We start from the raw sequence: 12,878 nt of genomic DNA, 5'->3' as shown, positions 1-12,878 counted from the left end.
TTGTACTATATGTACTCCTTGTACAATATGTCTTGTTCTTTGGGCACCTGGAACTCAGGCTCTTCCAGCAGTTCTATGGGCCTGTCTACCATGATGGGCAGCTGTGCATTCTGCAGCTGACCAATAAAGTAGATTTCTAAGGAGTAGAACACTTCCCTTGTCATGGCTGACACCTCACTGGAGAGCAGCAGCATGTGCAGGAGCTACCGAAAACACTCTTAAACTATGGTGTGTGGTTAGCTTTCAGAATAGACCCTAATGATCCTCACCTCCTGCTATTTATACCTTTGCATAGTTCCCGCCCCTTCTGAAGAGGGTGGACCTGTGTAATTATATTGGTAATAGTCTTGCATAGTTATTACCTGTGAAATCTCATGATATTTTTCTTCTATTTTATATTGTACAATTTTATGTTGCTTACTTAAATTAAAAAATATGTTATTTCCAATAGAATTGTGTATATGAATTCAAATAATACCAAATCCAGTGTCAGGAGAAATGTATTTTATATGGTTTTTCTAGAATATAGGACAAATTTTATTGAGTATATTTACTCATCTGTCCCCTCTTTCCCTTCTCTGCAGGAATTATTCTTGACAGAATTATTTTAAAAGAAAAAGCTACAATGGCCTCGGCAGTACTTAGTTCAGTTCCCACTACTGCTTCTCGTTTTGCCTTGTTACAAGTGGATAGTGGCAGTGGTTCTGATTCTGAGCCTGGAAAAGGCAAAGGTCAGAATACTGGGAAGTCTCAAACTTTGGGAAGCAAATCAACTACAAATGAGAAAAAGAGAGAGAAAAGAAGAAAAAAGAAGGAACAGCAACAGAGTGAAGCAAATGAGGTAACAATTATAATTTTTTGTTTAACATCTGCTTTCCCAGTAGACTATAAGTATCATGAGGATAAGTACTCTATTGTTCACCCATGTATCCAAGTAACCTGGTCCATAGGTATTTGGTAAATATTATTAGAATGAGTGGCTGTATATTTATGTCATTAAAGTTAAATGTAATGAACATTTTTAAAATGCCTTTTTTTTCTGACTGTGGAAGTTTATGTGCTCATTCCAAAAAGTTTCCAAAAAACAAGGAAGTATTAAAAGTTAGCAAAGGTCATTTGTGGACATACCTAGATACATAACCAATTAATTTCATATGTGTTTTCTGTACATCTGTATAAGTTTAAAAAATGGGATTATATAGTAGACCATGTTATAACTGGATTTTTTTTATTAACTGGGAGCAGCTTTCCATACTAGTAAATAAAGATCTACATTATTTTTAATGAATACACAGTAATTAATTATTTGGATATATTATACTTTATTTACTTGAACCCTTGTGATAAACATTTAGGTTATTTCCCTGTTTTGCTATTATAGACAACAATCCTGTGACTAGCCTTGAACATACATTTTTATGTATTCTATGGTCATCTCTTTATTAGGAGGAATAAGTGTCTGGCAGACCCTTCTTCCCTAGACATTCTTAGCATGAGTTACATGACCAGCGTTTAATGTGTTCATTTGTCTTTAGAACAAATGCTGAAAAACAACTTTAGCATGTGAAATTTTTTTAAAGGAGTTTATTATTTTTTAATAAAAGGAGTAACTGAGCATATAAGGACCCGTCTCAATATCAGTTAATGAATGAAGCCATAAAAGTGTTGTTTTACCCCCACATTCATTTTGTAATATCCCAAGACTTAGAAAAAGCTTTTTCAATTTATGTTTATTTCTGTTACATTTCCATCACCAATTGCTTTCTAAATATCTCTTTAAAATATGTGCCACACAGAGAGTAACTTTAAGGAAGGACTTTTTCCCCACCACATCACCTTTCGGAAGTCAAATTTTCCAGAACTTTTGATTGCCTGCCATTTCTTTTTGGAATTAAAGAGGATGCAGGGGAAACACAGAAAATAAGGGAAAAGCAGAGGTTTCCATTAGAAACTAAGGAAAGTGTAACAGTGAGGGCAAGAAGGGTCCTCTCTGTCAGTCCCTCCTTCTGTAAAGGCAAGTCACAGGCAGCCTGCCGGTGCTTGTTTCCAGCAGCAGCCCCTTCTGTGTGTCCTCTTCACGGCAGAAAGCAGCTACTTAAAGTGCTGTTTTTATCTTTTTACTTTCTTTTTCAGAACACTACATTGCTTATCACTTAAAATTCTTGATCCTCAGTTAAAAGCCTCTCCATATTTTTCTCTCTTGTTTCAACTGTTATGTTTCAGATTATTCTTGTGGAGAGTGGCTTGGCCAGTACAGTTTTAGTTCACTTATGGACTAGGCCCTGTATGTTTTAGAACTGGGAGCAGTTACCAGAGTTGCCTTGGCTGTCCTCTCATACTAGTTAAATTTTCAAATTTGTAAGCTATTAACATTAATCTTTTGAACCATATTGTTTAACATTTTAAAAGCAGACTTGTTTTTCTGTATTCTGTTCTTAAAAACTTCTTCCCTTTAGTTAAGAGGAATATATTAAAATGGTGGTATATAGAGTACAATCCTGTCTCACTTTATTAATCATTTCTTCTATAAATCCACCACTACTATCTCAAATGCTGGTAAAATTAATATTCTACAAAGATTACAAAAACACAAGTAATGATTTTGTTTTAATTGTTTGAGTAGCATAATGAATGTTTATAGTAGTATTTAGAAGTATAAAAATATCCTTAATTTATAATGGTAAACTTAATATATTTTTGTTTATTTTATAGCTCAGGAATCTTGCTTTTAAGAAAATTCCCCAGAAATCTTCTCATGCCGTCTGTAATGCTCAACATGAGCTTTCATCGTCAAACCCAGTACAAAAGGATTCACGCGAAGAAAATTGGCAAGAGTGGAGACAAAAAGATGAGCAGGTAGAGTTAAGTAAATCAAATAATTTTGCTTTGCTTTTCAGTGAATTTATGCATCTTTAGATGATGGCATCCAGATCTTTGTCACTACCTTTCTGCAGAGCAGTTTGTATTGGTTTAATTCACATGCTTACTGATTTTATGCTTTTATTAAGAGGTTCTGGTTTTCATCTACTAGAAAAGCATATTAGTACATTTATTATTTTTATTAGTTTTGGCAATTCAAAGCAGTTATTTTGTGGATTTTTAGTTCATCTGCTTTTTACAAATGAGGAAAAGAGTGGGAAGGTAGAGGAACAAGATTAAATTATTTCAAGTAAAAAAAATCACATTTGTGTGACGAGGGGTCTCTTGCTAAAAATGCCCCATGGCAGTTTTGCTTAAAAAAGAAAAGACTTTGAGGGGAAACCTTTTCAACCTGGATGTAAAAAATTTATAGCATATGTTTGTTTCTTTAATCTGCTTAAATTGCATTTTGTTCTTCTATGCCTTTATTTAAAAAGAAATAATATTAAAAACAACCAAATAATATATAGATAATGTTAAGACCAATTTTTTGTGGTGTCCAGGAAAATAACACAGTGAGCCTAGAATGTACTTTAGGAGTTGCTGTATGTATGGAAATTGAAGTTATTTATTTGCTTATATATTAAACTGTCACTTGATGTATCTGGAATGAATTTGTTTTGGCAGATATTTGGTCTAGTAGTTTAGCTACCTATCATGCTTGATTTACCAGTTTTCAAATAATTAGATTATACTAAACTATGTACCTAACTTAAACTATTTTATTTTATTTTTAGTTTTTATTTATAAGCACTATACCCACCAAGCAAAAAAAATTTTTTTAATTATAACTTTCTTTAGGATTTTGCAGTGCCCCAGGCTCGTCATTATGATTGTTAATTATTAACACTAGAGCTTTACAGAAATGCTATTAAAAGACATTACAGGGCAGGGATAAATAGCTACTGAGGTCAGCACCACATTTCTTTTGATGTTATTTCAATACCACTGAATCTTTGTGACAACTTTAAACTGTTTAATATGCTCCATTTAAGGAGATAGAGTAAACTACAATGTATTTCCATATAGAATGCTTAAAATTCTTTTTAAAAGGAATGAAAAGACATTTCCAGGCACTGGTATACTAGATAAATCATCTAATCATCTTGTACTATTTCTAGGAGTTTTTATTTTATACTCGCACCTCCCCTCCCCGCCCCCATCCCAATGACATTCATTACAGTAAATTCTTCTGGTTGGAGTGATGTTGTTCTTTCACAAACATAAATATTGTAATGATCTTGTTTAGACGGTGATAGAATTTACTAGTTCTTCCTCACAGATAATTTCTCCCAGTGGCCCAAAAGGCCCTGATAAATTAAGGAAAACTACTGAAGTTTGTACCAAAATAAATTCCACGCAGTATGCGAGTTTGAGCACAGAATGATTGCCCTTCCTTCTGCCCCCACTGTTTGCTATCAAAATGACCAGGTAATTGTGAAAAGGAAATACTTGTCTTAGTCTTGATCCTGTATAAGGATACCATCTACTGCCCAGGGACTTTGAGGAATTTCTGCTGGTTGTACTATTTATGGATTGCCTTCAAAGATCTGGTGCCTTGTTTGAGAGTCCTACTCCCAGGAAAATAATCCAGGTCATGGGAAGTAGAGTAGATCCTGGGATAATCACACAGAAGGGTGAGGAAGAGATAAGGGCAAATCTTGGAACAGATGGACAGTATACCACTGTTTTACTGGGTGGTATAATAGACTTCAAAAGTGGCTACATTTGGAGGTGCCAGGCAGTGACTATAGTAGACAGAAAGCCCAAAGTCTGGTAGGTGTTCTCCCTAACACAGTAGAGAACAGCACTATGAAAACGTCCAGGTATGAAGGCTGAGCTAGACAAAAAGCTGGATATAGAAACTTTTCCTGTTATATGACTACTTATTTCAAACACAAAAGAGAAATTATGCTAAAACAAAGTTTCCTACTCCTAAATCACTAAACTGATTATGTAAATTTATATCAGCTAAGCTTAAGCATAAAATCTAAGACTGGCATTAAATGCAACCAGATGGACAGTAAAGAAGCATCCACTCCATATACTCAGGAGCAAACACTGGACCTTATTTGATTTCATGTCAGCTGAAAAAAAGTTTCTGCCAGATAAAAGGAAGAGAACATTGTACTAGTATCCAGAGTGAAAATGTACTTTGGAAAGATTTGCTATAGGAATGGCAGTTAATTTTAGATAGCATCAACTTTGTGCTTTAATAGAAATCAAGGGGCTGGACCATTTTGTAAAAGGCAAAGAGGTAGTAATGTTATATAGCAAGGTGAGATAAGAGACTGAGATGAAAAAGTGGCTAAGACAACAGGGAGCTGGATTAGGTTTTTTTTTTTTTTTAAAGGAAAAAGGCAGAATTAGAAACTCCATTAGAAGTACTAAAAAACAGTATACACTGAAGAAAATTGAGTCAATTGTGTGAAGGGAAATTTGATAAAAGTTTTGCAGGTAAAATTAATATGATAGATGTGAAACACTGAATTGAATTCCAACAGAGGCAAATTAGTGTCCCTCAAACAAAAAGAGCAGAGGCAGTTATCAAGATAATGCTGATAAAAATTTTTCTAAGATAAGCAGTTGAATCTGAGCTTGAATGACTGAAGCCAATTTTGTCTTATTGAAAGTTTTTAATTTTAAGAATAAGAAATAAAATAATAATACTACTATGTGCACAGAGGAAAACAGCTTCCCTAAAAAGGGTGAAAGATCTGACTAGTCACCCTAAATGCCAGAATTGAAATGTTAGGACCAAGAATTCCACATCCAACCAAGATGTCAGTTGTGTGATTGTGAAAGAAATACACTCTCAGTCATGCAGGGCTCAGAAAACATGCCAACAGTTATCCTTTCTGCAAGTTTTTCTCAGATGTAATCCTGCCAATTAAAAGATAAACCTAAATAAAAAGCACAACAATTGGAAAGTATTGGTGGTGAGCACTGAAGCTAGTTCAATATAGAATGAGCTCCAAATATTGGTTGTACATGTGGTTATTAAATAGAACATAATCCACTTGAAGAATGTAGTCTGAAATGAGATCACTGTTGATGAATACTAAAATTAGGAAGAAGGGAACAGGTGAGAGGAATCATAGGCATTTTAAAATTTTTCATGCTGATAACAAAATATATAGTTCCAAGTGTGATTCTTAAAATTTAAAGATAAACTTTTACACAACTTTTATTCTATGAGTTTTAAATCATTTGAAGAAAAAAGTATAAACGCACAGTCAAGATAGCAAAAGATAGAAAGCAAAGGAAATTGCAAGCATGTTTTTGAAATAAAGTGTAAAAAAAGATAATAGACTAACAGTTCTTCCTACCAATAAATATAAATAATTGGATGTACCCATTAAAAGGCAGAGACTAATTGGGACAAACTATCTGAACCACAGTTTGATCTTTTTTTTTTTAATAATTCACTTTTATTGAGATATATTCACATGCCATGCAGTCATACAAAGCGTACAATCCATTGTTCACAGTACCACCGTATAGTTGTGCGTCTATCACCAAAATTAATTTTTGAGCATTTTTATTACCACACACACAAAAGTAATAAGAATAAAAATTAAAGTCAAAAAGAACAATTAAAGTAAAAAAGAACACTGGGTGTTTTTTTTCCCCTCCCCATTTTTTTTACTTATCATCCATACACTGGACAAGGGAGTGTGAGCCACATGGCTTTCCCAGTCACATTGTCACCCCTCATAAGCTGTGTCTTCAAGATGTAAGGGTTCTAGGTTGTAGTTTGATCGTTTCAGGTGTTTCCTGCTAGCTATTCCAATTCATTAGAACCTAAAAAGGGTTGTCTATATTGTGCGTAAGAGTGCCCACCAGAGTGACCTCTCGGCTCCTTTTGGAATCTCTCTGCCATTGAAGCTTATTTCATTTCCTTTCACATTCCCCTTTTGGTCAAGAAGAGGTTCTCCATCCCACGATGCCGGGTCCAGATTCCTCCCTGGAAGTCATATTCCATGTTGCCAGGGGTATTTACACCCCTGGGTGTCAGATCCCACATAGAGGGGAGGGCAGTGATTTCATCTGCCAAGTTGACTTAGCTAGAGAGAGAGGGCCACATCTGAGCAACAAAGAGGCATTCGGGACACAGTTTGATCTTAATTCTAATCTTTATCTTAACATTAAAATTGTCATATATTGACCCCAGAAAGATAAGTTCTGGCTATTTGAAATACTGTATACTTTGCTGAGATATGCTATCTAAGCTACTGGGAATCATAGAGATGAAATTTACTACATTATTAATGTCTTAAATGTTTTATCTCATTTTTTTATTTCAAAAACTTTTATCTATCCCAGCATTCTTCAGTGTGGAGAAGTAGTTTTATACTCCCTATCTCGTTCTTTGCATAGATGTGTATGTCAAAAAGATGTACGTTTTACCTTTAAATGTGAATTTTAGAGTATGTGAATTATGTCTTAATAAAACTGTTAAAAATGTATAGATTTTGGCCATGATGTGATTTGTATTCTTAATTTTCACTATTTCATTTAATATTAAATCAAGATCGAGAGACATTGTTCATCAACAGCAGTTGCTTGTTAATAAATCTGTCTGTAGATATTGTTCAGGTATAATCTGTTACTTAGGATGCATTGATATTAATGATTTTAGTGTACTTTTTCTTAAGTCTACATCATGGCTCAAAAATAATTAGCTGAATAGAAAAATCTCTTCTCATGCACTTTCTATGATAAGCTGACCAAATTTTATTGCGTCTTTCTTCCTCTTATTGTATTGATTCAAACGCCACACACCACTGATTTTGTTTAACTCTAAAGTGAATATCTGCTAACATATGCATGACAGTAATTACTCCTTCACATGGCAGGTATCCTCCAGTCCCTTTCATAGAGAAGTTTGGCCAATAGCTTATTCTGCTTCCTTTATGAGAGTGATATTTGTTCATTAACTTCATGGCTGGTATAATAAATCCCTTGGCAATAGTTTTATTTGTAGCTGGTTTCCCTGTAAGGAGTGCAAATTCAAATAAATTCTCTGTTGTTTTTGCCTCTCTTCTTTCTTTAGCAACAAAATTCATTACTTTTGTGCTGGAAAGCATTACTTGGTGCTTTTTCTGGAAGGACTCATTAAGGTCAATGTGCTTTGTTTGAAAGTGATTCAAAAACTGTTATGTACTAAATATGTGCAACACACAGTGTTAGGCATTTTTTATACGTTATCTCATTTAACCATTAGAGCAAACCTTCAGGGTAGTGGTATACAGAAGAGAAACAGAACTTTATCGATACCCCAAAAGCTCTCCTCCTGTCCCTTCCTAATCACTATCCCCTACTTTTCTTCCCAGAGATAATCACTATCCTGACTTTTAATACAATAGTTTAGTTTTGCCTCTTTATATAAATGGATAAGATAATCTTTAACCTTTTGTGTTTATGAGATTCATCCATGTTTCACTTAACTTAAATTTTATTTACATTGTCATATAATACAAGCATTACCACTATGAATATTCTTGTGCAAGTTTTTAGGTGAGTGTATGCACAAATGCAAATACATCACTTTACTCAGAGCCCGAACAAAACAAAAACAAAACTGTGATGTCTTCAGGCCACTAGTTTGACCAGGTTTTATATCAGAAATTTAGAGCAAATAGATTGATAATTAAATCAAAATTTAAAATATCCACTCTCTTTGTTTTCTATTTACAGTTTTCCTTTTCAGATGTTTATGTGACATCGCTCTTGTCCTGACACAAATTTATATTCTATATTCTGTTCATTTTTAAGTTTATGATGTTTTTAATAAGTTGCATTATTTACAGTTATATTTTCATTACTACTTTGAGCCCTTCAGTGAATTACATTGAATCATTTTATTGTGCAGAGATATAATAAAACCCACAGCAAAAATGCAGACTTAATAAATAAAATAACACTTAAAATATGAAAATACAATGGCTGAGATGAACTGAATCTGATAATTAGTGTGAAACACTGACAACCTTTAAAATCATAATGTTCAATAGGAATATTAGAAGATTCCTGGAAAAATAATTTAGTTCTCCAAATTAAAGAAAAATATGTAGTCCACTCTTAGAAAAACACTGAGTTATAGAATCACAAGTTGCTACTGCAGTCGTGGCTAGTCACTTGGCTGCAAGTGATAGATGTCTTCAGATGTTCATTATTCTATGATAACCATGTTCCCATGATGCCTCTGGGAAATGAAGATTCACTTTTCATATGGAATTTTTCTTTCTTAAGCTCTAAACTGCAAAACTACAAGTATCAAATGCTGGGGAGGTCCATATTTTTTCACTTTAAAAGTTCCATTTCATTCCGTTTTTACCATGCTATTAGAATCAGCTACCTTAATATTTAAATTCTGTAAGTTAATATGAAAAAGAATAATGACGTCTTACAAGACTCCCAACTTTCTAACCTATTCTCCTGCCCACTAGCTTGTTTTTAGAGTATCAGCTAGAATATGTGACACTGGAAATAATCTCAAATGTCCTGTCCACAAATGTTGAATTGCCGTTCATGTGGTTAAAAAGTTTAGTGGTAAATTGAGCTAGCTTTGTTGACAATAAACTTAAGTAGTTTTGTTGACTTTTTCTATTGTTGGGTTGCCTTCTTTGCTTCAATTATGATTAAATATTTTGGAGTCACTTTGCATTGAGTTTAGGTGGATAAATTGACTTAAACATTCTTTAACACTAATATGAATCCAAGTATTCTTTTACCTTATAGCTGTATAGTGCTTGTTTTTGAATATCCATTTATATAATAAGATATTATATAAATGTTCTTTACTAATTTATATTGAATTCATTTCTTTTCAGCTAGTCATAGAAAAAATATGTACAATTTCCTTTGGTTGCAATCAGATTTTCTAGTGCTATATACTCTTATCATTTTAATTCAAATTATATTTTGTCTGTCCAGAATCCTTTCCTTTATTCCTTTGAATAATCACTATGATTCTGACAGGACTGCCAATCACATAACTCTGTACTCCACCTACCACTGTCCCCACACATACATACATCTACAATCACCACCAACAACAGGATAGAGGCAAGGATCCAACTCTTTTTTTGCTCCTCTAGGAATTAAATTTTGAGAGAAAACGCAGAGCAAGGGGGATTAAATCATCTGATGATAACCTTCTAAAAGCACTCTCTACTAGCTTCTGCTTTTAAGTACCCAGAATTCCTTAGTTTCCATCTTTCCCAAGTCCTGGCTGTTCAGTTCTTAATTCAGAGCTGTGAATCAGTCAGTAACCTTCCAACAAATTATATTTTTCTCTGAGTTAAATTAGTGCTTTTCTGTGGTAAACCCAATCTTTCCCTCTCTTTCTCTCTCTTTCCCTCCCTCCCTCTCTCTCTCTTTCTTTCTCCCCCATCCCTACCTTCCTCCCCATCTCCTCTCTCTCCTCTCCTGTCTTTCCTCTCAATTCTCCCTCTCTTGTTTTAGTATAGAATTACATCAGATGCTTGCAAAGGTATAGTTTGGTTAAGAATGAAAGGTTTAGTGTATGGTGCCCAGTAGTGACATCTTTCTAGTTTACAAGGTATCCCTTTGAAACAGATCACACCTTTTTGGAGTTGGTTTCTATTTTTGTTTAGATTTTTTATTGTAAAGCAACAGAAACTAATTCTGAATGACTTGGGCAAAAATTAATTTGTTGAAAGGTTACTGACTGATTCACAGCTTTGAATTAAGAACTGAACAGCCAGGACTTGGGGAAGATGGAAACTAAGGAATTCTGGGTACTTAAAAGCAGAAGCTAGTAGAGAGTACTTTTAGAAGGTTATCATCAGATGATTTAATCCCCCTTGCTCTGCGTTTTCTCTCAAAATTTAATTCCTAGAAGAGCAAAAAAAGAGTTGGATCCTTGCCTCTATCCTGTTGTTGGTGGTGATTGTAGATGTATGTATGTGTGGGAACAGTGGTAGGTGGAGTACAGAGTTATGTGATTGGCAGTCCTGTCAGAATCATAGTGATTATTCAAAGGAATAAAGGAAAGGATTCTGGACAGACAAAAATGAGAGATGTTCACTAAATTTATATTTTTGTTATCCAGTACACATGGGTAGGCAATACATATATACAATTCCAAAAATTTTTCTCGTATCATGTTGCAGCTATCCTATATTCAGCTCTAAACATACAGTATCCTCAGTGGTACACACCCCAAAGTTCATGCAATCACTGCAGCAATTTTATTTGGCAATTAGGAAAAGTAATTCTTGGAGAGTAGTTAGAGAGTGGCTAAGTTAGATTGTAAGAAGATGTTCCGGTTTGCTAATGCTGCCGGAATACAAAATACCAGAAATGGATTGGTTTTTATAAAGGGGGTTTATTTGGTTACACAGTTACAGTCTTAAGGCCATAAAGTGTCCAAGGTAAGGCATCAACAATTGGGTACCTTCACTGGAGGATGGCCAATGGCATCCAGAAAACCTCTGTTAGCTGGGAAGGCATGTGGCTGGCATCTGCTTGCTCCCAGGTTGCATTTCAAAATGGCATTCTCCAAAATGTCAGTGTCAGCTTTCAACGGCCATCTTCAAAATGTCTGTCTCAGCTGCAGCACTGAGCTCCTTCTGTCTGAGTACTTATAGGGCTCCAGTGATTTAATTAAGACCCTCGTTGAATGGGCAGGGCCACACCTACCTGGAAATATTCAATCAGAGGTCACACTCTAACCAAAGGTGTCACTCACAGTTGGGTGGGTCACATCTCCATGGAAATATCCCATCAAGAAGTTACACCCAAATCATAAAGATTAATCAGTCTGCCCCCACAATATTGCATCAAAGAGCAGGGCTTTTTCTGGGGGAAACAATATATACAAACCAGCACAGAAGGTGAGATTGGTGAAAAGGAAGAACAAATCACAAATTAAAGAATCCTGTTGCTATAGTATCAGATGAGTTAAAAATAGGGCAACCATATAGTTTATCATTTTGAGAGTTAAAGGATGCACTATAAACAATTATGCTAGAACATCAGGTGTAAATCAGGGCATATGGTCACTCTATTTAAAGACTCTATACTAGTAGATTATTCTGTATTAATGAAATGGTAAGTTATGTTTAATAATGCTTACTGAGTTATTTTTAGTGTTCTTAATATTTTCTGAGTAATAATCACTGTTAACATTTTCAGTGTCCTAAATTAGATACCATCTTTAACATCTATTAGAGTGTTTTATTTGTAAGATTTTTTTTTTTATCAAATGAGAAAACAAGATTATGTCATGTAACAGATAATTGACAATGAAAGGGGAAATAGAAGTCTCAAAATTGGAAGTTTTTGCTTTGGTATCTTCTATAAAATAACAGGGTTCCCTAGTTTGGTGTGGATAGATAACTTTGGAGAACTCAGATTGTTTTTTAATATTTGTTTCCCTTTATATACTGTCATGGTCTTTCTGCTGTTGTAATATTATTAATGCCATTGTCTGTTTATTGTGAAACTTTTTGTTTTTTTAGCTGACATCTGAAATGTTTGAAGCAGATCTTGAGAAGGCATTATTGTTAAGTAAATTAGAATATGAAGAGCACAAAAAGGTATTTATATGTTTATTGATTTGGGCATTTTAGAAGTTTAATTGTTCAAAGGTTAGAACCAACCTTCCTGAATTTTAGATAAAAGTTCTACTTTAAAGTTTATCCTAAAAATTCATCATTGTAACAAAATATTACCAAAAAGTTTTCATAATCGGATTCTTCCTCCAGTTTTGTTTGTTTGTTGTTTTGTTTTTTTTTTTAAGAGAAGAAAGACTTTATTACTGCAAAAGCAGCAGCCATTGTCAGCATATTTATACCAGTTCTCTGAGCCCCAGTTCCCACAGGGTGACATGGAGGCCAGATGACTATATATATCTCCTTAAGTTTTGGGAGACAACAGAAACATGTGGACTAAGCTTTGTCTGGTGATTTGGAATGTTTAATTAAAAA

At 34.2% G+C, this 12,878-nt stretch overlaps 1 protein-coding gene across 4 annotated transcripts in view; it reads left to right on the top strand.

The window, feature by feature from the left end:
• The window catches only part of GKAP1 (G kinase anchoring protein 1), a 157,714-nt gene that overhangs the window by 25,243 nt on the left and 119,593 nt on the right, over positions 1 to 12,878 (top strand). For all 4 annotated transcript variants that reach the window (XM_037851149.1, XM_037851151.1, XM_037851152.1 and 1 more), the window contains exons 3-5: positions 585 to 841; positions 2,713 to 2,856; positions 12,411 to 12,488. In XM_037851149.1, the coding sequence (XP_037707077.1) occupies positions 626 to 841; positions 2,713 to 2,856; positions 12,411 to 12,488 (438 nt within the window). In that variant the 5' untranslated portion in view covers positions 585 to 625. The remainder of the gene's footprint in view (positions 1 to 584; positions 842 to 2,712; positions 2,857 to 12,410; positions 12,489 to 12,878) is intronic.

This window comes from Choloepus didactylus, chromosome 10, assembly GCF_015220235.1.
Source record: "Choloepus didactylus isolate mChoDid1 chromosome 10, mChoDid1.pri, whole genome shotgun sequence".
NCBI classification, from domain to species: domain Eukaryota; kingdom Metazoa; phylum Chordata; class Mammalia; order Pilosa; family Megalonychidae; genus Choloepus; species Choloepus didactylus.
This window is presented reverse-complemented; position numbering and strand designations above follow the sequence as displayed.